Below are 25,878 nucleotides of genomic sequence, written 5' to 3'. Positions count from 1 at the left end.
GTTCATCTAAAATTTGTCATCTTAGGAATTAATATACTTGAACTTGAAAAACTTCATGAAGTCAGTGTTAAAAATGAAATACCATCGATAAAGCCAACCTCTTAACTAATCTTACTCAGTGAGCTTCAGTCTGGACTAGATTCAGTGAGGAGACAGTAATTTTCATGTTTTTCTTTAGAATTTTCTCTGTCTCCTATCACTAGTGGAAGTATCTAGGCAAGAATTTGTCAGCTGTGGAGCCTGTAGAATTTAGATGCATTATGTAGAAACATTATGTAAATATATATTTTTGATATATTACGTGACCTTTTCCCTTAGCTGAATAATAACATCCCAGAAGCTGACCAAGGCCATCATTTTTCATGCAATTTATTTTCTCTGAGGCATTCAGGAACTCCTTCAGAGATTAAAACCTACTAACACAAGGTTTTCTAAGATGACATGTTATTTTTTTTAATACACTCCGTACTTCTCAGCATTTCTTCTTTTTTGTAATAGGCATTTAAGTTGAAGAAGGAATTTGTTGAGTCCCTCCAGTCAGTAAGATGTGTCCCATGGAGGGGCAGGAGTAAAGCAGAAGGTACTTTCTGATGGAGCATTAAATTACACAACTGCATTATGTTGCAGAAAAATCGAGAGAGAACATCTGATGCTCATAGGCAGACAGTTGGCAGAGGAGAAGCAGCAGCTTCTTAAAAACAAGGAGGAGTTTAAAGCAATGGTAGTGAATGTGAATTATCGAGGATATATGGGGGTAAAAATACTGAGAAATAATAGTTAATGAAAGGAGAGCAGAAGTTGGCCATCTCTAAGACTGGATAGAGAAGGGGAATGGAAGTTCCCTTGAAACTACAGATGGGCGCTTTTCTTCCTCTTGCCTTTCTATTCAGCAGGAATGTGCTTCAACTGCATGTTGCTGCTCCCCTGTTCTATGTTTACATATTAAAAGCCAAGATAGAGAGCCTATCTAAACGAAATCCCAGTCCAAATATAGGAGTATTTGTGGCCAGAATGTGAAGGCAGTAAGATAGAATTGTTTTGTTTTCTTTTTCCACCCTATCCCCTTCCCCCCAAAAAAGTCAGCAGTTTTTTCTCCCACATCTTCCCCCAAAGAAAACAAACCCAAAGTGTGCCAAACAGGCACTCCTACCTCTCTGAAAGCAAACTTCTGGTTTTCAGGAACATGGTGAATATTTTCTTGACACAAATTCATTGTCAAATAGTCAGTCCCTGCAATAACTGCTGCACAGGCTTCAGGCTGTCGAGTGTTGTAGCGTATTTCATTATGGGATGTGTACTCAAAAAACTATAAATGCGAGAGAAGAAACAGAGGGCAACAGTAATTTCATATGTACACAAGAAAGTATTTATAGGAAAGATATCCTAAGATACTGAAGTTCACATATTAAAGTTAGTATTGTGGAGAGAGAATCTTCCAAATATATTCAAGGAACCTTAACTGCTGCTATTTGCTTACTATTTTACAGAAAATCAATCTCACCACAGCACTGATTTACTCTGGTAGAACTTAAGAGTGTATCAAAATGCTGAATAAATGCACTGGAAAACAGATGTTCCAACATTAAAGAACTTACCGCATTTGGCTGCAATATTCTACTTTCACAATTCAGACCACTTTTAAAAAGAGGACAGAAACCAGTTTGTAGCCTGACAGTATAACTTTTTAATTCAGCTGTCACAAAGCAACGTTCCTTTTAATTAAAAAGCTTCTCAATGAATAGTTCAAATGCAATTTGGTCAAGGTTCACATTCAGCTACAAAACAACTCAGGATGCACGGTGATGAGCATTTTATTACATGACATTTTAAGACATTATTCGGAACAAATCAGCTACAGCTGCTTTTAAACATGAGCAGAACTCTATTAAAGACAATTTACGGGCTTTGCTTGTTGTGCAATATTCTATAGAGATGTTCTGAGCATGCCCTAAACCATTGTTTTCCACAGCAATTATGGTTGAAGCCTTCCTTAATTTTTTATTTTATTTTTATCATGGACACTTGCCAAATCTTGGACTTCATTAAAGAAAATGGAAGAATATGAGAGCTGTTTGTATTTAGCATGCTTATAAATAATTTAGACAACTATAGTGCACGGATGTGTGTTTAGAACAGATTTAGATTATGCTCAGTGGGGTAGACAAGGGTTTTATGCACCTCAGAAAATGGCTTGTTACCAATAGTGTAGCTGCATTAGTGGAAAGCAATAAAAGGAGGAGGGAGAGAAGGAATCCTCTTTTGTTCTGTTTCACTCCTGAACAAAGTGATTATAAAACAGTGTGAAGGGAGCTATACCAATTCAGAAACTTAGTATATACTTGTGCTTACCAGGAGGCCACTCTTAACAACCACTAGCTAATTAGCCTTGAAAGAGAAACTTAAAATGGACTTTTAATGTAAGTACCACTGCGTGATTAGCAAGTCTGCAAGCACACAGTTCCAGGTACCAGAGATCTGATCTAAGCTAAACTGGTGGTAGACTTTTCATGAATGAAACCTCTTGAGGAATTTCTCTGCCAAAGTAGCAGTTGCAGCTGTACATAAGCAAATGCTGCCCACTGCTTGCAGAGCTTCACGGCTGTTTTTCAAGGGCAGTGATGTAAATGATCCCCCTGAATTAACACTTTCACCATCATTCAATCATAGGAAGTAGCAAATGAAACTGATTTGAAAAAGCAACTTAAGCTTGAAATCTACCTCCTGACATAGCATTCAAGAGACTTTGATTTCCCCTAGAAACGTATTGCTAGGACTACTCTTATGATGTAAGCTACCTTACAATGTTTGCTTTATGCTAGAAATGTCTCATCATCAACAAAAGTAAAATGTGGCAACGTTGGCCCAATATTTTACTTTCTGCCCCAATAAGCTGGTGCTCCCTATCCTTTCAGCATTCACGAATTTCGTATTTGAGGATGAAGATCTTGCTTCTCCAGGCACCACAATAATCTGTGAGGTACTCGTTCTAAAACTATGACTTGTGAATAAAGGAAAAGCTTCACAGCTGTTTGTTGTGTCTGGATGGATGCTGCAGATCAGCATGCTTTCTGCTGTTGCTTTTACAAGGTTCCATTCAAAGCCCTCCTCTGTAGTGGATTTATAAAGTATAGCAACACTTAGTAACATTTGGCTTTGAGTATCAGCCAAAGCCTGCAAGCTGCTCATGGTACCAGATACATTAAAAGTGGATGGAGCAGCTACTAGATCAGAGCACTTCTTACTACTGAGATCTTTCCTCAATGGCCTCTCAAGGACTTCTATCAGATTTTGGTGGAGAAGAGCTAATAAAATGAATAATTTCTGGGTAACATTAAGAACTGAGGCTATGTTAGTAACAGCCAAGCACTCACATTTCCCTGCCCAATGATTATACAGTCCCAGTGCCTCACCACCCTCATGGTGAGGAATTTCTTCCTTATATCTAATCTAAACCTTCAGTTTTTACTTTAAAACTGTTACCTCTTGTCACTAGGTCTCACTTGATGAGGCCTTTTACCCAATGCCTGCCATTTCTGGGATATTTAGGGGATATGCCGTGGCTATGCAAGGGCATGGTGGTGCAAGGATGGTGGCTGCCTCATCAGACTCTGGAACACAGTCTCAGCCCTCTTCATGCCTGGCTACCTACTGCTCATCTGTGCAGTGGCAAAAGCTTGTACGTGACAGGCACTTTCTGAGCAAACGAACCAGCAGTGATGTTACCAAGTGTAACATCATAGAAAGCCAGGGACTTTACTAAGCTTTTCATTTGCCTCTGTCCATTTGCCTTAAATGGGAATAGCAGGGGAATACTGTCAGACACAGTAGGCTGCTTAATGGTCACCAATCTTCTTCCCATATCAGGCAGGCTTTCTACAGCATGCACTTGTCCTTCTGTCCTGCTTCCCAGCCATGGCAATGAGCTTTACTGGTCTTGAATTTCAAAGCTCTCCACTCTCACCTAACCAGACAGACACTTGGACTAAACATCAGTAGCCTGAGGTTCAAGCACTTCAGAATTGTATTCTGCATTTTTTGCCTCGTATCTTCAACTTCTTGCTATAATGAACACACTCATTTTTAACCACTCACAGTTAGCTTTCTTACTACTTACTCAAAAACAATTCAAAAGGACTAGCAGGAACCCTATCCCTAAGGACATGTCATTGTGCAACTGGATTCAGGAAAAAAAAGATTGACAAATTACCATGGATTTCAGATAATTTTCTGAGTGATTTTACTTTCTGAGAGATAACGTTGGAGCAGAAACCAGACTTCATAAATAATCAAGAGCAGAGAGCGCTCTTCTCTTGCTACAGTGCACATAGATACTCAGAAGTCACCGCAACTGGAGAACTGCTTCCAGTGAAGAGAGCTTTTCTAGTTGACCCCTACATAAACAGCCACCTGCCACCAGCATATCTTGCCTTCGGATGGCTGCACTGGTGTGTAAGATACATGTGGTAGACCAAGTTAACATTCACTAGTGTTAAATTGTACCAAGATGTTTCTGGAGAATAACTTTCCTGAGCTGTACTCTGGAGAATAAACTTCACCCCTATACACCATGAGATAAAGTATGAATGAGCATCAGTGAGTACTGCCCAAGGAAGAAAGTGGTTAACTGTGGAACAAACACTGCAATTGGAGGAAGGAATAAGGAGAATACTAGAGGAAAAAAAAAAAAAGGGAGATAGATGGGAAAAGGAAAGGCACGTGATAAGGAACAAAACATGACATAGTATGAGGACTAGCTGCTGGGAGAAACTGAGGGGACAGACAGAGCAAGGAAGTCAGAGAAAGACTGGGAGCTAGCCAGTGTGGAACAGAAAGCACTAAAGCACTGAGTGGAGAAGCTAGAGCCAGGACACAGGGCATGCAGAAGGAGACTGAAGTGAAGCTTTTTTATGAGTTAAAGCTGTGCAAGGTAAAGATTGGAGTGACAAGAGCAGACTGGAGGAGAACAAGCAGAAGAGTTTGGGATTGGGTTGGCAGATTCACTTCCAAGGATGAGACAGAAATACCCATTGTCAGCAAGTATCTGCAAAACTCTGCAGTGAAGTGTCCTGCTCTCCTCAGTTTGATATGACTGGAAGATGACCTTCTTGTTTTCATCAGTTCCATCAGGTTAAAGGAGTGGATGTACATGTGGAAGATCTGAGCACGGCTAAGGAATTCACATGACCAAGAGCAGCCTGTTGTCTTTTAAGAATGACCATCTGTAGGTGTGGGAAGTCAGGAAATGAAGAGAAGTATTCTGTGAGCCAGAAAAAGGAAGTGCAAATTCAGGAATCCTGACTTCCATTTCCCATCTCAACTGTGCATGTAATTCTTGTTTTACATTAGCTTCCTTCTGTTCCCACACCCACAGTTCTTCCTGCTGCCCACTTTTTGCTACAGAACTGCTGCTTTCACCCCTACTCATGACCCTCATTTGCTTGCTGATTAAGTCTTCCTATAAATTTCCATTCAAATGAGTCTCCAGAGATCCTGCTTCTTTCACCCTCACTCTTCAGAGCTCCTAACTGCTACTTCTTCCCTGCCTGACACTTGCTGTTGTACCTCTGTCCCAGATTTCTTTTGCCCTCTCTCACCTTGGTCTTTCCCAGGCTCCGGTCAGCCCATCCACAACTTTTTCCCAGTTTCACTAATACTGTTGTTTTATCCTTCCTTCTGCAGACTTTCCAATTCTTGTATCATCTCTTATTTTCTTTTGTAGGCTTACACTGCTGTCAGGTACTCTTTCCTCCTGCTCCTTGGATGCCAGCAGAGGGAGCAGTAATTGCACAACTTAAGAGCATCACTGCTCTCAGTCTGCTGCCTGCATCACAGGAATTTTGATGCACTGCACTAGTGCATCAGCAGAGATGTGAGAGCATCAAAAAATACAGTTATGTGATATCTTCACAGAGAATTTACAGTTTATCTTTAAGTGCTTCATAAGCAACTCTAAAAATGTCACCATGTAAGGCAGCTTTTCTTACAAATTGTACTACTTTTTTGCTTTTACCTTCTACTCTATGTCTTTACTTATTTTTTTGGAGGGTGGGGAGGGAGAATGGAAGGGGTAAAACTAAAATCAATCTTTTGTTCAAAGAAATATAAAAAAACTCAACTCCTCTCTTTTCTGTTATGCTTAATGCAAGAAAATAATTAAAAAAAAACCAAAAAACTATAAATGACTTTGCATGTGAGGAGGTAATCCCACAAATGTAGACAGTTCTCAGTCTAGAAAAGCAATAAACGCTTCCTGATAAGGGAGTGGCTTAACTAGGTTTCATTTTCTATGTAGATGTAGAGACACATGCTCAACTTGGGCAGAGAGCTGAACTGAGCTAGTAGGATGGGTTGGTGCGATGCATCTTTGATTACTTGGTCCACATCCATCACTACTGATATACTTCTAGCTTTTATAATACACAATTCTCTTCAGGCTCTTCCCTTCAGCTTTAAGTCCAGGACAGAAACCTTACGAAAGTTAAAACAAACTACAGAAACTAATAAACAATATTAAATAGTAAAGCAATAAATGTGCTGTCAAAAATAAACAGTCTTCAACTAGTATCTGAAACCCTGCTCTCAGACTGTTATTTTTATTTCCAAACCTAAAACGCAATTCATACTACTAACTTCCTCCTTAAGATCGATTTATTTTTCAGCACTCAAGTTTTTTTCATTTTTTTAAAGCAGAGTTCAGAAAGAAAGCTGATAAAATGTTTGTGTGGCATAACTCTGGTCCTTTTCCAAACTTATTTTTCCATTCTGAGACAAATGTTTGGATTATTTTCCTAAAAGCACAATTAAACTGTTCAAACTATCACATAGTTACGTAGGCACTTGCTAAAAGAAAGTACAAGGGCTGCTCTGAAAGTAAGGCCTCCTGCTTTTTCTATGCTGGCTCATGATGTCAGAGGCAGAAGTTGGTGGTATGGCAGTAAAGGTTGAACTTTCCCATTAACATCTCATTACATTTTGTTGCCCTGTGACAGATGTGTTACTGTGCTCTTTTTATCTATTGTAGTTTCCACAGAAATAAATAGGAGGCATTACCTTTGGAGTGACCTATGCACATGTATCACCACCCCTGCCTTTAGAAGCATGCTAGATAGTCTAATTTGGGTTTGAAGCAAAAAAAACAACAAGCACATCATATGCCACATGTCAAACACTAAACCCCAGTTTTAGAAGATGACTACTCAAAGCCATGAGTAACAGCCATTGTAGATTGGCATTTGGTGCTCCATGACACTTTTACTCTGTCTTAATGTGGAAAGCTTTATGGGAATTTCTGTCATACAGTTTCCGTCTGTATGTAAAAAAAAAAAAAAAATACTAGGAAGTATTTTCAGCTTACCAACAACAAGAAAACAAAAACTAAAGCATTAGGAAGGATCTGTGCTCACAAGATTTTATAGCGTTAGCCCAGGAGGATGCTTCTGCAGATCAGAGTATTGGAGACAATGCTGTTCTGAACCTCTTGTGCAGTTAGATAAGAACAAACAGGACAATGACACATGCAGGCAAAATTAGGTGAGGTTTCCAATGTCACTGAGGGCTTTGGCAGTGTGGACTCTACAGAGAGCTGGCATGCCCAAGACCATTTGCAGATGAGTGAACATTGGCCTATAAGCCATATAGCTTCACTACTGTCCTATTAACCCCTGCTAATGAGTTCTGTGCAGTTGCATGATTAAGAGATTCATGAATTTCCTGGTCTGAGTAGATACATCTTGAGAACTATGAAATTCTGACCTCAGGATACATCAAAATTAATAGCAGCCAGAGGGAGAATCAAAATTAGATCTAAGATAATCTCTCTATGACAGTATATTCTCTCAGCCCTACTGCAATGTTTTTTACCATACTTTTCATGTCAAAATCACACCATTAGTCAAAATGAACATAAAAACAATGAACCTTACCTGATTTTGTCCCATGCCATGACATGGGTATAGTATGACCCTGTGTCCAGTTATTTCATGTTCATTTGGAGGGTTATAATCAAAGCAGAAGTTGGCCATTCCTCTGTTCTTCAGCTAATCAAAACAAAAGAATATGTTAAAGAAAGGAAAATACATCACAGTCACTTTACAGCTGCTAGGCTGTGAGGTTTATAGCCCAGAGCTGTTTCCCGGGAATTGGAACGGATCAAATGGATCACCTCCTTCAGACTAAAGTGAAAGAAAACTGAGGGGACTGTCCTGACTTGGTCATTGAACCAGTCAGACATGAAGGCTTCCCCAGGAAGGACACAATGTTCCAGGGTGTTTTGCAAGTGAAGTAGGCAGGGGCCACCCCCTATCATGTTGAGCAAGCCTGCAACTCACGCAGAACAGAAATCTGACATGTCTTTCATTTCCATTCCTGCAGGGTCTACCTCTTCAATCTTCTAATGAAAAGAAGGTTACACAGTTTTTTTCAGTTTTTCAAATGAGAGATGTAAAAAGAATTTGTTCTCAAAAGAACTCCAGTACCCTCTTGAGGTTGAACAGGCAGTCAGATTTTAAGATCAGAAATCATAAAAACAGGTTAAGATTTGTCTTTTGAAAGAGACACTAGATATTACATTAAATGTTCTTTACTACTAGAGCTGATCTTTGACACAATAGATGCATAATTTTTAGATTATATGTTAAAATACTAAGCTAGCTGATTTCAGAAAATCAGGCTAATTAACAAGGACTTGCATTTAAGCATTCAGGAGTCAAAGGTAACTGAAATTAAGTGGAACAATGCCATAACAATTACTGAATCCTAGTATTACCCACTTAACCAAATTTAAAAACACATGGAGCAAAACAAGTTCTGTAAACACATGTTCAACCTGAATGCCCCCATTACTGGTTGTAATTATATCAGAGTCAAAAAAAGAACAAGCAGAGCAAATCTCAGAAGAGTTACTTCTGTAGGGTACAATTTTGCTTCTCTTCACCACTAGCCATAATTATATCCTCAGTTCTCAATGCAGAGAAAAAACAAACAGAATTGAAAAGCGAAAGGTTAAAACCAACCAAACCCCTCAAGGTTCAAACTCACCAAAGAACAAACCATAGAAATAAGAAAATTAAATACTTGTGCTCCACACTTGTTTTATTTTCCCTAACATCTCCTTTTATTACTTCTTGATGTCTGCCTTCTGCTGCTTTGCACCCACTTCTGCTGTTGGGCAGCCACTTCTCAGCACACCTCATGCTTTGGATGGGAACATACTAGGGGTTGAGGGGAACCATAGTGCTACCACAGCCTGGGGCTTCTCACAGGGCTGTGGCTGTCATGCTTGATAGAGCAGTACCTCTCAAAGTACCACTACCACAACCTGAATAGCACCTCTGAGATGACACACACATATAAGTGGGAGAGGAGGGAAACGGGGGCAGCATGGGACAGGGGGCTCTAGGGTGATGGGCTGGAGACTCTTCCTCCCTCTCCCACCCTCTGAAGGGAGGTGTGCCATGAAGTGAACATGTTACAGACAGAGAAAGAAGCAGGAGGCTGCAGCAGGCCAGACATCTCTGCACTGAACAGTCTTTATCCCCCCTGCACGTCCTTCCCCCTGGTCTTCCACCTGTCTTGGCAAAGCTATTAACAGGAGTACATTTGCCAAATTTATACATTTAGGACTGAAGGCTTTGTGTTTTAATTTCTCTCCAAACACATTACTGCTATGTATTTGGTGTAACTTTCTCATTAAAGAATACAGCAACATCCAAATTTGGCACATTTCAAAATTCATTCTTATTTTTAGCATGCACATGTACCAGAAGTGAAATAAATCCTCTGGCCATTCTTTCTACTGACACTGCTGCTTGGCTTAAAAGGAATATACTACTGCACTCCTAAGCTATCAAAAGAAGATGGTTTATTTACCTTTATAACACTGAGGAAGAAGTACTTTAAAACAAACAAAACAAAAATAGGGAAGAAAACAAATGATTTTTAACACACACCACAAGACAAAGCAATAATCTTCTGATGTTTTTATATTCTATGATAAAAAATAAGTCAAAGTCATACTCACTTAAAAATTAGAATCGTTATCTCTAAAATTACAAATCAGCTTCTGTTGTTGTCAGTGGTTGTCCTCAGGATCAGAGGGCTTCTCATTAGTATTTTTAGCAGTGTATGACTTTGTTTGACAGTCTACTGACACCGTGAGGAAGATGATCGTAGCAGAGGACTTATCCTTGGTGCCCTTCCAGACAACTCAAAGCCTTCACTATCACTCCAAGTGTGTGCCCTTCACTGTCATTCCCTGGCATTTGCTCTAGCAAGTGCCTTTTGTGACTTACAATTTTAAATAACCTATTTTAAAATGCCATGCACCATCAGAACTATTCCAACAAGGCACAAGAACACTCTCCTATCCTTACACAATGCCCAACTACAGCAAATAAAATAGAAGTGGTATAAAAGTCTACTAACTTAAGCTCTGCTTCAGATGTTTAAAACTCAGTCTGTATTCCTACAATGCTACTCCACATGCTTTCTCATTTTCTTTTTTTCAGGAATAAAATCTTGTGTGCTGTGCAGCCATGTTCCTACACATACATTGTCAATAATTCAGCTTGGTTCTTTTAGGTTGTTTTATCAGACATGGATAGATGTTCTTTCATACACTTTATCAGGAAGCCTAATAGATGCTTAAGATGTAGGGGGATAGCAAATAGTAAGGAGGTAAGGGATCTGATCTGACACAAAGGTCTGAAAGCAATTAGATTTTCAAATCTGATCATACCACCATTTATGCTAAGAAAAATCAGTAATCAGTCTGTTCCAAGTCAGTTTATGAAAATAATATTTTTCTCCCATTAAAGAGAATGCACAGTCTAAGTTCCTTTTACATACAATAGTTCTATCAAAATAAGAATCATCCACTATTTGTTAGAGCTATCTTTGTTCTAATATCCACTGTAAACAAGTCATGCAATAAGAACATTTTCTCCGTGACTTACCTTAATTCTTTTGCAGAATGCTGCATTAGAGAAACATAAGCAAAAGAAATGTTGATCACTTTCCCATTAAAACACATAGTTCAGTTCTAAGAAGTTCTGCTCATGCAGTATTACTGGCTATGCCTTTTTTTTCCACTTTTGTTTCCTAGTGAAACATTGCAGGTTTACTCTGTAGTGCCATTTAGTTACCATTCTGTTTGGAAGCTGAGAGAGGTCATAAACAGCAACTACCGAAATATTCAGCTCAGTCCTTTACCTTTCAGTGCTTGGAGAAATGTAATCTGTTGTTTACTAATATCTGGACACTTGTATGTAATTACAGCAATGCACCTGGCATTCTGTAAATAATTCTTTACATTTTTCTTTTAAAGAGTATATATGTTTCATATAATTGTAAGCCTTGCACCAACAACGGATTTCTCACATTAAAACTTCATAGTATCAGTTGATAAACACAGCCAGTGGAGTGCAGCCAACCTCTCTTTTCATCCACAGTATAAAAAAAAATCCTCTTTGTTCCTTTGCTGTGACATGGATATTGATGCATGGATATTGATGCATTAGTGGTATGGGCTAGTATCTGGACAAAGTAAGACATGAAATTGTAACAAGCCAACAGCTTCACTGTATTGACCAAACATAATCTTTTACCTCAAAGGCAATCCCAGCAGTCACAGAGAACAATTTTACTGAGTGCTTGCTATTTTCAAATCATCTTTTTTAAAGGACAAAAGAACAAAGTGAACAATATCCTCAGATCTCTGTTAACTCTTTAACTGCAACTCTGAAGGAAGTACGCAGTACCAGAACGCTGATGACTAAGACCCTCTGAATGAATCAATGATGTGATACTGTTGTTGCAATTCAGCTGCTCACCCCAAGAAACCTAGAACTGCACAGTTCCAGCACTGGCGCTTATACAGAAAATTCTGACTTAAGTTGTAAAAGAAAAAATAAACAAAGAGAAGTAACATTGATGGTACCCCTTCTCAAAGTATGGCTGTTCAGAGTACTGACTGAAATCTGCACTGTGGTATTCAATAATTATTTCTGCTAAATTCTTCTGGAATAAAGTGTACTCATATTACTCACAGGCATCTTATAAGAATGCAATCATGGCTCAAGCAAAAAAACTCAAAACTCTGTATGTTTAAATAAAGCTCTAGGCAGCTAACATTTTCTGACAACCAATCTCAACAGATATGGTAAATATTTAGGTATCAAGAAAAAAATGATAGCATAAGGGCCTAATTCTCAGAGCATGGCACTGAGTTTCACTCAACAATTCTTGCATATATTTCAATATCCGGTGGCTGACCTGTGGGTAATCTTAGAAAGATTTTCAATTTCAGTATAAAGATTTCCAGGGGATAAACAAATCCCCATATCCCTTTGCAGTCTCTTTGAACAATTAATAACCTCACACTAGGCAGAGCTATTAACAAAGCCAACACATTTAAACAGTCTTTTTGTGAACTAAAAAAGCACTATGCAAATAACACAGGAGGAAAGAACATGATCATGATCAATGATTTACTGAAGTTAACAGATGGGGCTCAATATCCACAAATCAGCTGAATCAGTCAGTGTCATTTTTGCACTGTCACTTTCTTTGAGCATAACTGTACTTTAATCACATTTTAAATTCTTCCTGCCAGAAAACGGTATATTCCCATTATGCTCACAAGTAGATGGCAGCATTTAAGAACTTTTTTTAGAGAAATATATAGAGGACACCTAAATTACAACATTGATACCTCCAGCAGCTCTGAATAAGAATTATTTTTTCCAGGCATTTTCAAACCTTTTCTTGAAGATGACAACGCAGTTAATCTCAAAAAGATCTGCACCAATCTTTTCTCAAGACCAGTGGAACGTTATCACTACCACTAGTCCAGATTTTCTTTTGGCTGCTGAAGGGTGAAGGCAAAGAGAAGGAGAAGGCTACTGAAATGCTTCTGAAAGATAAGTTTTGTAATGCCTTATTGCTTTTAGTGTCTTTGGCCTTATCACTTAACAATCCAGCCCAAAACAATGCAGCATGAACTAAAGTTGTCCCTGTTTGAGGTGCTGGATAGTGCTGGATACTACCTCTCATGTCAGTGATTGCAGAGAGATACCAATTCAAGAGCAAGTTTAAAGACAAACAGAGGAGGGTGGCTGCTCTTTTAGAGGCTCTTCAGGGCTTTGCTGCACTACTGCTAATCAGTGCTTACTCAGAGGAAAATGTAACGTTTCTGTGTTAGGAAGTTTCTTGTTCAACAAGTAACAAAGGGAAGACTGTGGGGAGACATGCTTCCTATGTGTTTTTTATGCCCTCCAAGATGAGTCTTAATTTTTTTTCTCCTCCAAAAAAAGAACAGCATAGAGTGAATAACTGAAGTGCAAATGACAGTAAACCAAGACTGTTGTGACGCTGGCTGGGTGCGATGAATTGGTGTTGGAATGCAGCTTAGCTAGATTTGCAGAGTGATCGAGTTACAACCAAAGTATTTAGAAGTTAACATGGCATTTAAAGTCAAAAAGGTATTTTATATATCTTTATCAGGCAGAAAGGTACAGCCTTGTTCTCCTGACATGATAAGCAGCAGGTATATGCCATTTTTTCAGAGGAAGCAGGTATTTACTTCATCATCTCCAACTTCATCCTTTCCAAATGAGATTACAGTAACATGATATACACAAAGCTATAGTTCATATTTATTTTTAAGCTGCAAATAGCGTTGAAAGTTCTTGTATATTAAGAAAGGAAAAGAGGATTCATACTGTGCCAGTGAGAACTGCTTATAAACCAATGATGTTCAAAAGTTATTAGTGTGTTGGTTTTGACACAGAGAATTCAGTATTATCTGCGAGCACATAGTATAAGCACTCCTTCCTGTCATCAGGGTATCAGTTTTAATCATATAAAAAAATGCAAATACACATTTTAAAAACACACTGTTTCTATTTTCAAGTTGACATCTAACAATCAGAAAACTTCAGTGGTTTCTTTTTTTATTATTCAAGTTTTTAAGAAATTAAAAGGTCATCCTTTGCTTGCAAGATGTCACTTGGAAGAAGCAGCTCATGGCAACATTACCTGTTCTCACCGCCTGTCACAGGGTTTCTACACTATCTCTATGTATAAAGATTCTGATAGACAACACATTTTGAAGTCTACCGATTCTATCTTCAGCTCTATCAAAAACCCATGCTGTCATTGGCATAAAAATACCATTGGAGTGAGCTAAAAGGAGTGCTCACGAAACCGCAAGGAGACTCCCTCTGCAGCCACCACATACCATGCCAAAGAAGCCTGGTCTGTCCTCAGGTACATGAAGCTCTGGGTACACATTCTCCAAGAACCACTTAAAGTCCTTACATTTCAGTTTCTCTCGAAGGAGTCTCCTCTCTGTCACATCTCCATATGGTTCCTAAAAATAAATAAATAAATTAAAATAAAGATTAAAAACACAGAACAGATGCTCTCTTTTAAATTATCTGTTTACATTATTAGGAACCATATGCTCAAGTGATTAGTAGGACTTTTAACCAGGAAAAATTCCCATGTTTGGGCACTGGACTTGATTTTATTAGCCTTACATTTGTTATTATTGAACAAAAGAAAAAAAAAAAAAAAAAAAAAAAAAAGATCGGAATGGTGCACATAAAATATTAAAATATTCTAAAAGACAGAAAATTCCAGGAAATCCTCATGTATTCCTGAATACAATTTGCTGGACTAAGAAAATGTTGTGGAAAATTTACTTCTTCCAGCTAGATAACTGAAAATCTCAAAAGCAGAGAATGAATCTTGAGAATTAAAAACTGCTCCACCATCCATTTGCAAACTACTTATAATGATGCTTTTTTTTTTTTTTTTCCACTTAACTGATGAAATTTGTAAAATCTACTAAGGTTTCCTTTGATCTTCACAGTTTTGGGGGTGGGGGATATGAAATCTTAAGTCACCAGAGAAAAACTTTCAGTGCAGACCTTTTCCTGCCTACAGATAGGAGCGTAGTTCACATCTTTTCATGTCTGTCTTCAAAATCTATCTTTATATTGACTGGAGACGTCAGACACTCAGGCATGATGTACTGCTCATACTCCCCAGACTCTTGCAGGTCACCTGACACACTCTTTATCATTCCAAAAATATATTTGCTTTTCTCAAAACTGGAAATAAAACTGAAAACACAAAATGGATGTAAAGCAAGAGGCGAAAATGCCTGCTTGAATAAACAAACAGCATGACACATTAGCTCCAAGGTCTGAACATTAATCTCAAAGCGAAACCTTACGGACCAAATTCTGCAGCCTTAGCATCAATCATTTTTCCATTATGCTGTGGAGCTGAACAGTTGGGTTAGATGAAGTAAAAGTTTCTAAACTCAGCTGCCGAAGCCAGTGATGCACAGAATATTATGGAAACCACAAGGCATTGGCAGCAGCCTTGATACATGCAAAACAAAACAAACCAAAACAAACAGAAAAAAACCACGCAAGAGTCTTAGCTTAAATCCACAGTGCTACAAGCAAGCCAATATGCAAAGCTTATGTTACTAGCATTACAGGCATCAGCCACCTTGGACTTTACAAGAAAATCTGCCAGCATGTATTGCTGTGTCCTCTTTGCATAAAACACAAGCAGAATCATGCCAGTGTTGCCTGTGAACTCACAATGTCTCCGGATACTCATAACCATACTTCTCTCAATGTCAGACTCCAACAATAAAACCTAAATGGATTTTACGATGTTAAGGTAACACAATTATTACTAAAATATGGACTATAATAACCTAATTGCCTAGTTTAAACCAAAGTAACGCAATACTAACGCCAGCAATATTCAGTTCTTTGAAAAACAGGGTGATTTGAAGAGTATTTTTTTTCACAAGCATTTCTAATGGGATATGGGACATTTGCACACACTAGGAACTTACTGTCTAGTCTCTAAGTCCTGGTCAGGTGTAGTCAGAGGTGGATGTCCAGCAGCCTGCGCTGCACAGCATGCTACTGCACTCCAGTCTACGGGCCCATATATGTAAATTTAACCAAACTACCAATTTGCCACACTTCTTTACTGTTCTGACCTACTCAAATTTCACACTAGGTATCTTCTGAACTATTTTGCTAACAAATGATCTTATATTTTCTTCTGCATTAAAACTGTGAAAACAAACAAAAACTGACATTTCTAACATTCTAATAGGAACATTTTCATCCCAGATTCTCATCATTTTGGTCTTTCCAATACCAATTTTTAATTTTTTGTTTGTTTAAATTGAACACCCTGCAGCAGTAAATTGAATGTGGAAAATGTAAATTTGTCTTACATAAATGCAAAGTTTTACAATTATCAAAAGATGACTGATCTTGCTAAAGATTATTAGCAAAGTGATCACATAAAAATCTACTGTCCATTGAAATCATTTAAATGTGTTGACTAAAATTCATTTACTGTGTTTCTGCTGTGTAATTTTTGAATTGATAGAATACTGTATCATCTGTTTCATGGAAGCATACACTTCCAGCTAAACAGTTCCTCCTTATTTGAGTTATCACACTTAACTTCATTCTTTAATTCATTCATCTATTCACAAGTTTAGCCTTCTCAAGTTACAGAATTTCTGTTTTTCCAAAGAATTTAAAGACTACATACACACTTAGTTTCTGTTTGGGAAAATGTTTCAGAAGAAGTAAGAAAGAAATCTTTCACATTAAACATTAGTTAAATTAACAGTGAATTCATTGAACACAAATTCAACTCCAAGAACAAGAGACTCAACTCACCAGGCGAGCGTGTGGGTTTCGATGGTAATAAAGTTCTTTATATTCATCCATCCACACTTCAGCTGCACGTACGCTGTTTGCAAGAGCTTTAGATCGTGAGTAGGGAGCTTGTTTGGGGAAAACATGGCCTACATGTGAGCAAGGGTGGACTTCAAGACTTCCTCCACACTGCCATATCTGAACAAAGAATTTCCGTTGTGCATTGTAAATTTCAGTCTTTGCAAGCAGGATACACATCTTTGCAAGGATAATACTTTCCTCAAGAATAACACAGTATAAGTCATGCATACAATAATTTTGCCTCTCATATGATGAATAAAATAGGTTAACTTCATCATGAACTCAGAGCAAATCACTAGGAGTAACAAGAACAGATGGTTTTATCAATTGTACTTTTTCTGAAAGCACAATAAGAAATGGTCTGCAGTACTTCTGAGGGTCTAACTGTTGTCTACAAGTCAAGTTACATAAGCAAGAGACATCTTTCTAGGCAAAATTTATCATACAAATAGCCTTCTCAGAAAGAAACTTGATATTTATCAGGAACTGAATCTTGCTTTGCCTGTATTCTCTGGCAAGCTGACTTGACAAAGCTTGTAAAACCACTACTTGTGCTTCTATTTCTACGCTCAACATTTCAGAATACAGGTATAGGTGCTCAGTTATGAAATGTGACTAATCTTAAACAAGAGATCAGAAAAAAGAACCCAAAATTCAACACATAAAAAAGTAAACAAAGAAATTCTGTTACTGACTCTCAGTGTGCAACCAATAACAGTAGGAAAAAAATTCCTCTATTTAAATCAGCTTGCTGTTGAGGAAAGTACTTGAGCTTGCACATGGAGCTGTGCTCTCATCCTCAGGCCTTTGGCTGCCTAGCGCAGAAAATGGATGTCTGTGGAGTGAAGCCCCCAAGTGAGCATCCAGCAGGGGATGAGCCCCAGCACACACAGTTCTGTAATTACACTCCTCTACCCAAAAACCCTGGCCACTATGGCTTAACAGACCTTTTACAGTCCATCCCCACCACTCATTGCAATCCCAAGCTTGCTTTAATGAAAGCAGGTGCAGCCCACACACACCTACTGTGCATGAGCATGATACCGCAGGCTCCCTGGTTCAGAAGGGCGCCAGAAACAAGGCTACTGAAATTTAGCCAGGTGAGAGGAAAGGGAAGACACGTTGCAACTGAACAATCTTGAGGCTATCACCAGTTGCTCTGACAGATTTTCTGAAGAAGCTTTTTTCAAGCTGGAAATCCAGGCAATTAATTGTCCTCGCTTACTTAACCATCCATACGTAGGTGGCTGCTCATTTTTCCTAAGGAGGATGGAACCTGATGATCCTTGAAGTCCTTCGCAAACCAAGCCATTTTATGATTCTATGACGAGGGAAATTGGCTAAGATATGTTTAAGGAATAGAGAGGTTTGCTGGGTTTCTTCTGAACAGAAAGAAGATTAAAGGAGTTGTGCAAGAAATCTACCATTCTACACTGACTTCTTAAATAACCTGCATTTTTTCAAACATAAGTCATGCTACAGCCATTTCAAAAGGCACTATGAAATCAACCATCTGCTCTCTTTATAGGGTTTCCCTTAGGGAGATTTCTGTTTCAAAACAATAGCTATCTTAAGTTATAGCTTCCATATCCAAGATTGTATTTTTTGAGGTTGAAATTTATCAGGCAAGTATTGTCAACAAATATTAAGGTCCATTAAATTTACTGAAGCCCATCAATTTCCATTTTTGTTATATTCCTTAGATGCTTTTTTTTTTTTCTTTCTATTTTGATGATTAGTATTTTGATCAGTTTGTGTTCAATAAGAAAATACGAGCAATGGACCATAAAGACTACTGAAGTAAAAATGCATTGTTAAGAAAGATGCACTTTCTTGTAAAGTTCCTTGATAAAGTCTGATTTAAATGGAATAAAAGAAACTGACTACATTTATTAAATTGCTGCCAAAAAGAAAATTCCACAGCATCTGAATTTTCAGTAGCTACAGCTCTGAATTTCTCTAAGAAAAATAACTGTAGGTTGCTAGGCAGTGCCCATTAAATTCTGCTTCCCTCATTAGAAAGGTTTAAAATTTCTTGTCTTCCCATTACAAGAACTAGATATGTTTTAACTACTATGTTTTAACCACCCAATCCTTCAAAAGACTTATTTATTTATTTTAAAGGAAAACATATTTCAACTTCTATATAAAATGAAGAGCTATAAAATAAAGCAAATAATTCAACAGAGACACCAAATTTGATCATTATATGTTAAATAAATGACTCTGGGGAAGTTTCTCCCCTGAAACCATTTCCACCTCCTGTAACATAGAAGCACATCAGATTTTATTTATATTTTGCCTGCTCATGTGCATGCAAATATGATTCTTTACTAGGTCTGGCAACTCTCATCATAAGAGAAGCTTTTCTTTTTTCCTATCACACGAAGAGAACAAGGTGACATTGGTTTTACTTTCACTTTCATCTTGATGCACGCAGGCTATAAACATTTTTTCTTTGCTTAACAGGAATGAATGCTTGCATTAGGAAAGCTACAATAGCCATACAGCTGTCCCTGTCCCTGCCAGGCTCTGGACAAGTGACCCAATTGCTGGGTCAAAAAACGCTAAATAGGAAAAGCAAGTTGGCAGTCAAGAAATTAGTTTCCTGTATGAACTGCAGTCTCCATGGTGGTGTTTTAGGACTCGCTGGGAGGTAAAAAGGAAAAGAAGATGCTACTCTCTAAGCAAAGATAAGGAGACACAACCTGTTCCTAAAGCCACCCAGGCTACACATGCTGCAGGAGAAATTTCCACATCAGGACAGGAAGAAACAGTGCAGAAAGGTTAGAGAAGAACCCAGAAAATCAGAGATATAGCAGCCAGGACTAACAGACAAGGAAATTTCAAGAAGAGAAGAATTAGCAGTAATTTTGCCTTTTTGAATATGTGTATTTTTCCCTCTTGCTGAAATGGTGAGATAAAGGATAGGCTGTAGATGTATCAAATAGCAGTCCCCAGAAGCAAACTTACAATGCATGCCAACAGCAGAAAAACTCTGCAACCAGCTCGATGTACAAGAGACAGAAGATGAGAGGGCATTGCTTTGCATCCCTTGAGAAGGTGACTTTCAATGCCCATTATGACCATGAAGTGAAATTTTATCTAGCCAAATGGCATTAAGCAATCCCAAATCAAGGCACATTGACTCAATTCTGCATTCAGCACACAGCCTCAATCTCTCTTAGTCATAATGTTTTCAGCCAAAGCTTTGTCCTCCTTGCACCTCTCAAAGCCAGTGAATTTCTTCAGTTTAGAATAAACAAATAGGAGGCAAAGGAGGCTTGAGAATGTTGTCTCAAGCTGTGACTGTGTTTTCAGAGACAAGAAAAATGAATTAATTTACAGTGGGCTTCAGTATTCCTGACCCCAATTTTTATGTCTGGCAGGTTCAGAAACCACAGAGATGAGAATTAGCACTGATTTACCCCTCTTGACCTTCTTCAGAAATGTGGGCAGCAGGAAGAACACACTAAAATGCTTTCCTAGTGCTCTGCTCCCTTCCACAAAATGCCTCACTGCAGGAGGCACAAACACAGAGGCAAAGCACATTGTCTGCAGTTTTGCTCCAAATGCCCAGATCCTTTGGCAATCCGCACTGGTGAAATGAGTGTGCCCAGACACATTCATTGGCCTGTGGAGCAGCTGCTACTGCTCAGTCCATCCTGCTGCACTGTTTGTCTCCCAGAAGAGAGCTGCTCAGTCACCTGTAGTCTGCAGGGAGCTGGAACAGCCCAAGAGAAGAAAGTCCTTCTCTAAGTTGAACAGACAAACCTACTGCTCACTCATGCTCTTGCATCACAGAGGGTCTATTAAGAGGGTCATCTTCTACACTTTTCTTTTTCCACGCAGGCTTTCCAGTCCCGAATGCCACAAGCCATCTCAGAGACAAAAAACACAACTCCTAACTCCTGTGAGCCAATGGCAACCTGACTAGTGTGACTGAGGGATTACCCCCAAAGAAAATAAGTCTCTGCATGTTTGGACTTCAGTGTCAGAAAAACTAACCTCCATATAAGAAAGGAGGCAAGGAGGGCTTCAGATCGTTGATCCTAGATGAGAATTCTCTCTCCAGAAAAAAACTGGGTCACTTCTGAATCAGTGCTTATTATCCTCCCAGGTCCTTTTCTTCTCTTTTTCTTTAGCTCTCTTTAGTTGTATTTCTGCACTACAGGCCACAGGAGACAGACACAGTGGCCACAAAGACTGCACACCTCTTCTGTTAACAGGTAAAAGTCTAAAGCAAGGCAGTCTCCTGATGAGAAGGCAGTCCTTTCTCACGAGCAGGTTCTGTACTATTTATTCCTGAAAGCTACTCTTAGCAACAAAAACAAACAAAAAAAAAAACAACACAAAACCACCAATCCTTGCCCTCCTCAATCTGCAAACAGACGAAAATGCAAACATGACCATAAAATACATATATCTAGTGGCAAAAAAAACCAAAACAAAAAGTCCACAAAAAAAAAACAACACAACAACAAAAAGGGAAAGCATGGATAGTAAGTTATGAGCTCACCACAAGTCAAAAATGGCTCTGTGGGATACCTTCTAAACCACTGCTGGATTGCTTCAGCAAGCTGAGTTGAACTATGTGCTCAGTGGGAATCAGCAACAGCGCATGTAACAGCGGACATGAGGAGAGCACGATCACTTTACTCATCTGTCTTCATTGTTCCATATCTTATTTTCCTTCGCTGCAAATCCTTTCTATTCTAGCACAGCAATCTATCTGCTTCTTGCCTGATTCCAGGTCCATTCTCTGGTGCGGTACCATTCTACAGTTCCTGGAGATTTCCTCGTTGTCTTTTATAACCTTTATCTGAACTTTTTCTGATGTGAAACAGAATTAAGCCTTACAGAAGCAAAGGCTTGCTCACCCTGTCCCACTGATAACTTCCATCAGTTGCCAGCTGTTCACTCTACCAGCTGCTACTGTCAACTCCAGCACCACATGTAGGAACTACTAATGTGTCTTTCCAACTATCTGCTTTAAGCCACAGAACATAAACTTCATACTCTAATGTCACACCACTGCTTACATTTTACGCTGACGTTCCAAATAAATAAATACTTTAAAAAGATGTCTTTTGAAATGGTTATTCTGAAGGAAAATATAGCTATAATGAAATGTGAGAACGATGAAAAAAGATTAATGTAAATGTACACTGAAAGATTCTCTTCTTTACATTTGCTAATGTCACAGCCATCTCACTGAATAAAAAGGGCAGGATGAAACAAATAAGAAACTTATTTTTACTTTCATGAAAAAAAAGTCACTTACCCTAAATGAAAACTCAAGGTTTTCTCCACCCCAGACTTCCATTCCTGTGTCATATGAGCCAAGATAATCAAAATACTTCTTACTCACAGAAAACAATCCGCCTGCCATGGTGGGAGACCTGTAAAAGAGAATAATAACTCTAAATTTAGTTAAAAGAAAAGGAATTTTAAAAACAACAAAATGAGCTAGAAATACATTTTCACTGTCTATTTTCTCAGACTTCAGGATACAGAGTAAGAGGCAGCTACTGATCAACTAAATATTCTACTGTGAGGCCATTTGAATTTAATGTTCTGCTAAAAAAAACGTATCAGAAATGAGTTTCAAAATATATTAAAATAAAAATATCAGTGAAATATGAGAAGACAAACATTATTCAGGGATAGATTTTTGCAACTGTAATGTCTTTGAGACTGGTGTTAAATGACTTACCTGTTACTTTAGATTACAGAACATATGTTTTTTGCGGTAGAATTATTTTAGTGAGTTCTGAAATTTTAAGTGCAGTATATTTGTAAATTTTACTTAAGTTGAAAGTAAACACAAACCTGTGCCTTAGTAATTAACAACAATATTCCTGATTCCATTAATAACAAGTGGAAAAACTCAGAAATTAGCTGATCAAAATTAAGTAAATGTAGCCTCAGAGAGATTTTTTTCTTCAAAGATGACCTGCTCATCCGTATTTCTTTTAATTGCTTACTATCTTTGACAAAAAAAAAAAAAAGAGTCCAAATTGGAACCATTCTGGCAGGGCAATGCTTAAAGGGCACAAGACACAGATCAACAGCACATTTAAGGGATGTACTTTCCGTAGAGTGGTGCATGCATCTGTACAGAAAAATTGAATTTGTTTAATATTGCTCCTAATTGTTTACAGCCTCAGAAAATGACCCTCTTTAAAGTGCCAACCTCATTATGCTGGTTGGAACTTAATTCACCTGACACTTTATGAATTTTACTAAATTGCAATTGATATAAGAATTAAAAAATGCTAGGTCTGCCATCACTTATTCTTAACATGTCAAAACTAATTTTACCAGCCATCTTTTTGACGCAACACAGTCTTATACTGTCATACGTTATTTCAAAGAATGGAAAGAGATGAGGTGAGACAGAGAAGAGAAAAAGACTCCATAAGCTGTCAGGCTCTTCTGCCTCACCCCTCCTCTAGTCTTTCCAAACAGTCAGTGATACCACTCTCCAAGCACTGCTGCTTTCTCCAGATAACTGTGCCACTTAGCTCAGCAACTGATCCACCTTGAAGATTCATCATTATTTCCCCCTTGGCATTCCAAAGACAATTCCTTCTTGCTGGGAAGAAAAACACTGTATTTAAGCTAGAGGCTTTTACTTGAAAGTTTTTTTTGAATATGTGTATTAATGTATGCTTAAAGGGTCTGATTTACTGTCGCACTTTTCCCATTTAAAAAAAATCCTGTTTTCTCACAGTTGAGGATAAATTCATTATTATTAGTGAAGCACTGGGTATTATTATCATAAGTGGCCTAGAAAAGACTGGGGAAAAAAAATCAATCATTCTATATCTGTTGTAGGCTGTAAGATGACAATTTTTAAACAAAGGCAAGGACGTGATGTTAAAAATACTGAAGAGGTGCTTCATTTCTCACAATGCACTGCTGAAATACAACAACCTCCCTGTCAGACTTTCAGCTATAGGGATTTTGTCTACAGTAAATACCCATTTACTAGAAGCACTCTTTGAACTTTCCTTAGCTAACTTAAAATTCAATACAGAGTGATAAATAACACCTATGGATTTCAACTCTTGCAAACAGAATTAAAACCCACCATGAGGAAGACACTCTCTCCTGCAAGTTAGTCCCTCAGAAATTATGGTAGGCAAAGCTAAACCATTTCAACCCAAATGAGGAATCTGAAAACTGGTTCACCTTGGAAAACAGAGCAAGAAGCCACCCCTATTGCTACAGCAGAGAGAAAGTCTTCAGAATGACTTCTGCCCTCTTGTTGGTTGACGATTTTTTTCTTCTTTTCATTGCTGACCAAGACATGTTTTTTCACAACGTTGATCTCTTTGTTTTGCATACAGGATATCCTCCAGTACTAATTAAGAACATACAACCTTTCCTTGTGCTGCTAAATGTCTGTTGGGAGTGAATCTACAGGAATAAGTGACTACTTGCGCAATAAGGATTTCACACAATAGATTACAAGAATTTCAGCTTCTAGAGCAGTATTTTTCCTGGACAGAAGCTACTCCAAAAAAAGGGAACCATACAAAATGTGTAATTTCAAACTAAGTGGTAAGCACTCACAATATGTTTTTTCAGGTTCTGACATTTCCAACTGAAGTGAAAAGTACTCACAACATTCACAGTTTAAGAAAAGGATGCAGAAAAATTAACCTGATCACATCAATCTTGGACTTTCTTCGTTTCTGTTCTCTCTCAGGGGTAGTGTGCCATGTGAAGACCAATCTCCAGTCAAATCCACCAATCTGTGGCTCACCAGCATTTCCCAAGTATTCAAACGTATTCCAGTCAATAACATCAATAACAGGGCATACAACAGCTGATTCTTCTTCTGCGATCCTAATGTTTTTAAAAGAAGAAATAAACACATTAGGAGAGAACATAGTACTGAGAGAAGCTTCTAATAATTCCTTTTACTACAAGACTCTCAAAAACTAGAGTAGTCAAGAAAAGAAAACAATGGCTTTCTCAACCAAGATTTCTCAACTCATGCTGCAATATAAGGAAAAAATGACTTCAAGAATAATCTTTTTGTTGTTGTTGCTGTTGAGGATGCATTAGGATGGACTCAGGCATCTGGCAAGGACCATACTTCCTGGAGAGTGGAAGTGTGATATGCCAGATGGCTTGTGATTATATATTCAGCACCTGGCTCAGCTGCCATATTCAACATCACAATCACAACAAAAATGTCTGCTTTTTATATGTAGCTGCTTCTGAGGTACTTATAGAGAGAAGAAGAATGAAGTAAGATTCCTGGATCATATCAAGAGCGAAACTGTGTAATCTTTTGTCATAACCATTATCATCCTCCGGGGATAAATAAGATAGACTGATTTTGAGGGCCACAGAGCTTTCTTATAAATATGATAATCTGCAAAAAGTTACACTAAACACTAGCACAGTAATTTAAAAGATACCATGAATTCAAAACAAAAAACAACCCATCATATGATATTAGATCCCTAATAGTGAAAATATCATGAAGATGGCCTCAAAAAACCCTAACACTACAAGACAGTTAAAAGGATGAAAAAGATAGTTCTGCAGAATGACATCACTATCAGCAAGTCTGATCTAAAGATAGTTAAGATCTCTATCACTACTAGGAACACATCAGAGCGAGGACATTCCTTGCAAGCAGGATTTGGCAAGAAGATAAACTTCCTCCCATTTCTCAATATCATTCAGGGTTTTCTGAATTCCTTTCCAAAAGTACTTGCCCTTAAAAAATGTAAGAAGATTCTTTGCTTTTGTCTCAAATTCTGGAAAGGACTCTTTTAGTACTACAATAGATCACTACAAGCATGCACACTCAAGCAAAGGCTTTTCTCTTAAATCACTCTTTAGTAGTCTTCTCTGCACTACTCTGAAAAATCTCTGGTTAGTTCAATCAGGAAGTGCTTTGTTTGACTTTTGAGTCTTGTTTTAGCCCTGCATCTTCTGATTTACGCATTCCACAGTAAGATGAAAAAATGAACATGTTAGATGGTCAGACAAGACCTGATGTATCCATCATTCAAGGGCAGTTCATTTCTCATGGGAATATGAAGCTTAAAATCTGCAGGCT

General features: G+C 38.2%; 1 protein-coding gene across 1 annotated transcript in view; it reads right to left on the bottom strand.

The window, feature by feature from the left end:
• GALNT12 (polypeptide N-acetylgalactosaminyltransferase 12) overlaps positions 1 to 25,878 on the bottom strand; it is a 45,165-nt gene that overhangs the window by 2,952 nt on the left and 16,335 nt on the right. Inside the window, exons 4-9 of the mRNA XM_042870215.1 lie at positions 24,462 to 24,647; positions 22,075 to 22,192; positions 16,731 to 16,907; positions 14,237 to 14,368; positions 7,923 to 8,036; positions 1,151 to 1,306 (exon numbers count right to left, since the gene is read on the bottom strand). Coding sequence (XP_042726149.1) covers positions 1,151 to 1,306; positions 7,923 to 8,036; positions 14,237 to 14,368; positions 16,731 to 16,907; positions 22,075 to 22,192; positions 24,462 to 24,647 — 883 coding nt within the window. The remainder of the gene's footprint in view (positions 1 to 1,150; positions 1,307 to 7,922; positions 8,037 to 14,236; positions 14,369 to 16,730; positions 16,908 to 22,074; positions 22,193 to 24,461; positions 24,648 to 25,878) is intronic.

Source organism: Lagopus leucura, unplaced genomic scaffold (genome assembly GCF_019238085.1).
Source record: "Lagopus leucura isolate 7727_CA_CO unplaced genomic scaffold, USGS_WTPT01 Super-Scaffold_100002, whole genome shotgun sequence".
NCBI classification, from domain to species: Eukaryota; Metazoa; Chordata; class Aves; order Galliformes; family Phasianidae; genus Lagopus; species Lagopus leucura.
The sequence above is the reverse complement of the archived record's forward strand: the minus strand, read 5'-3'. Positions and strand labels throughout refer to the sequence as shown.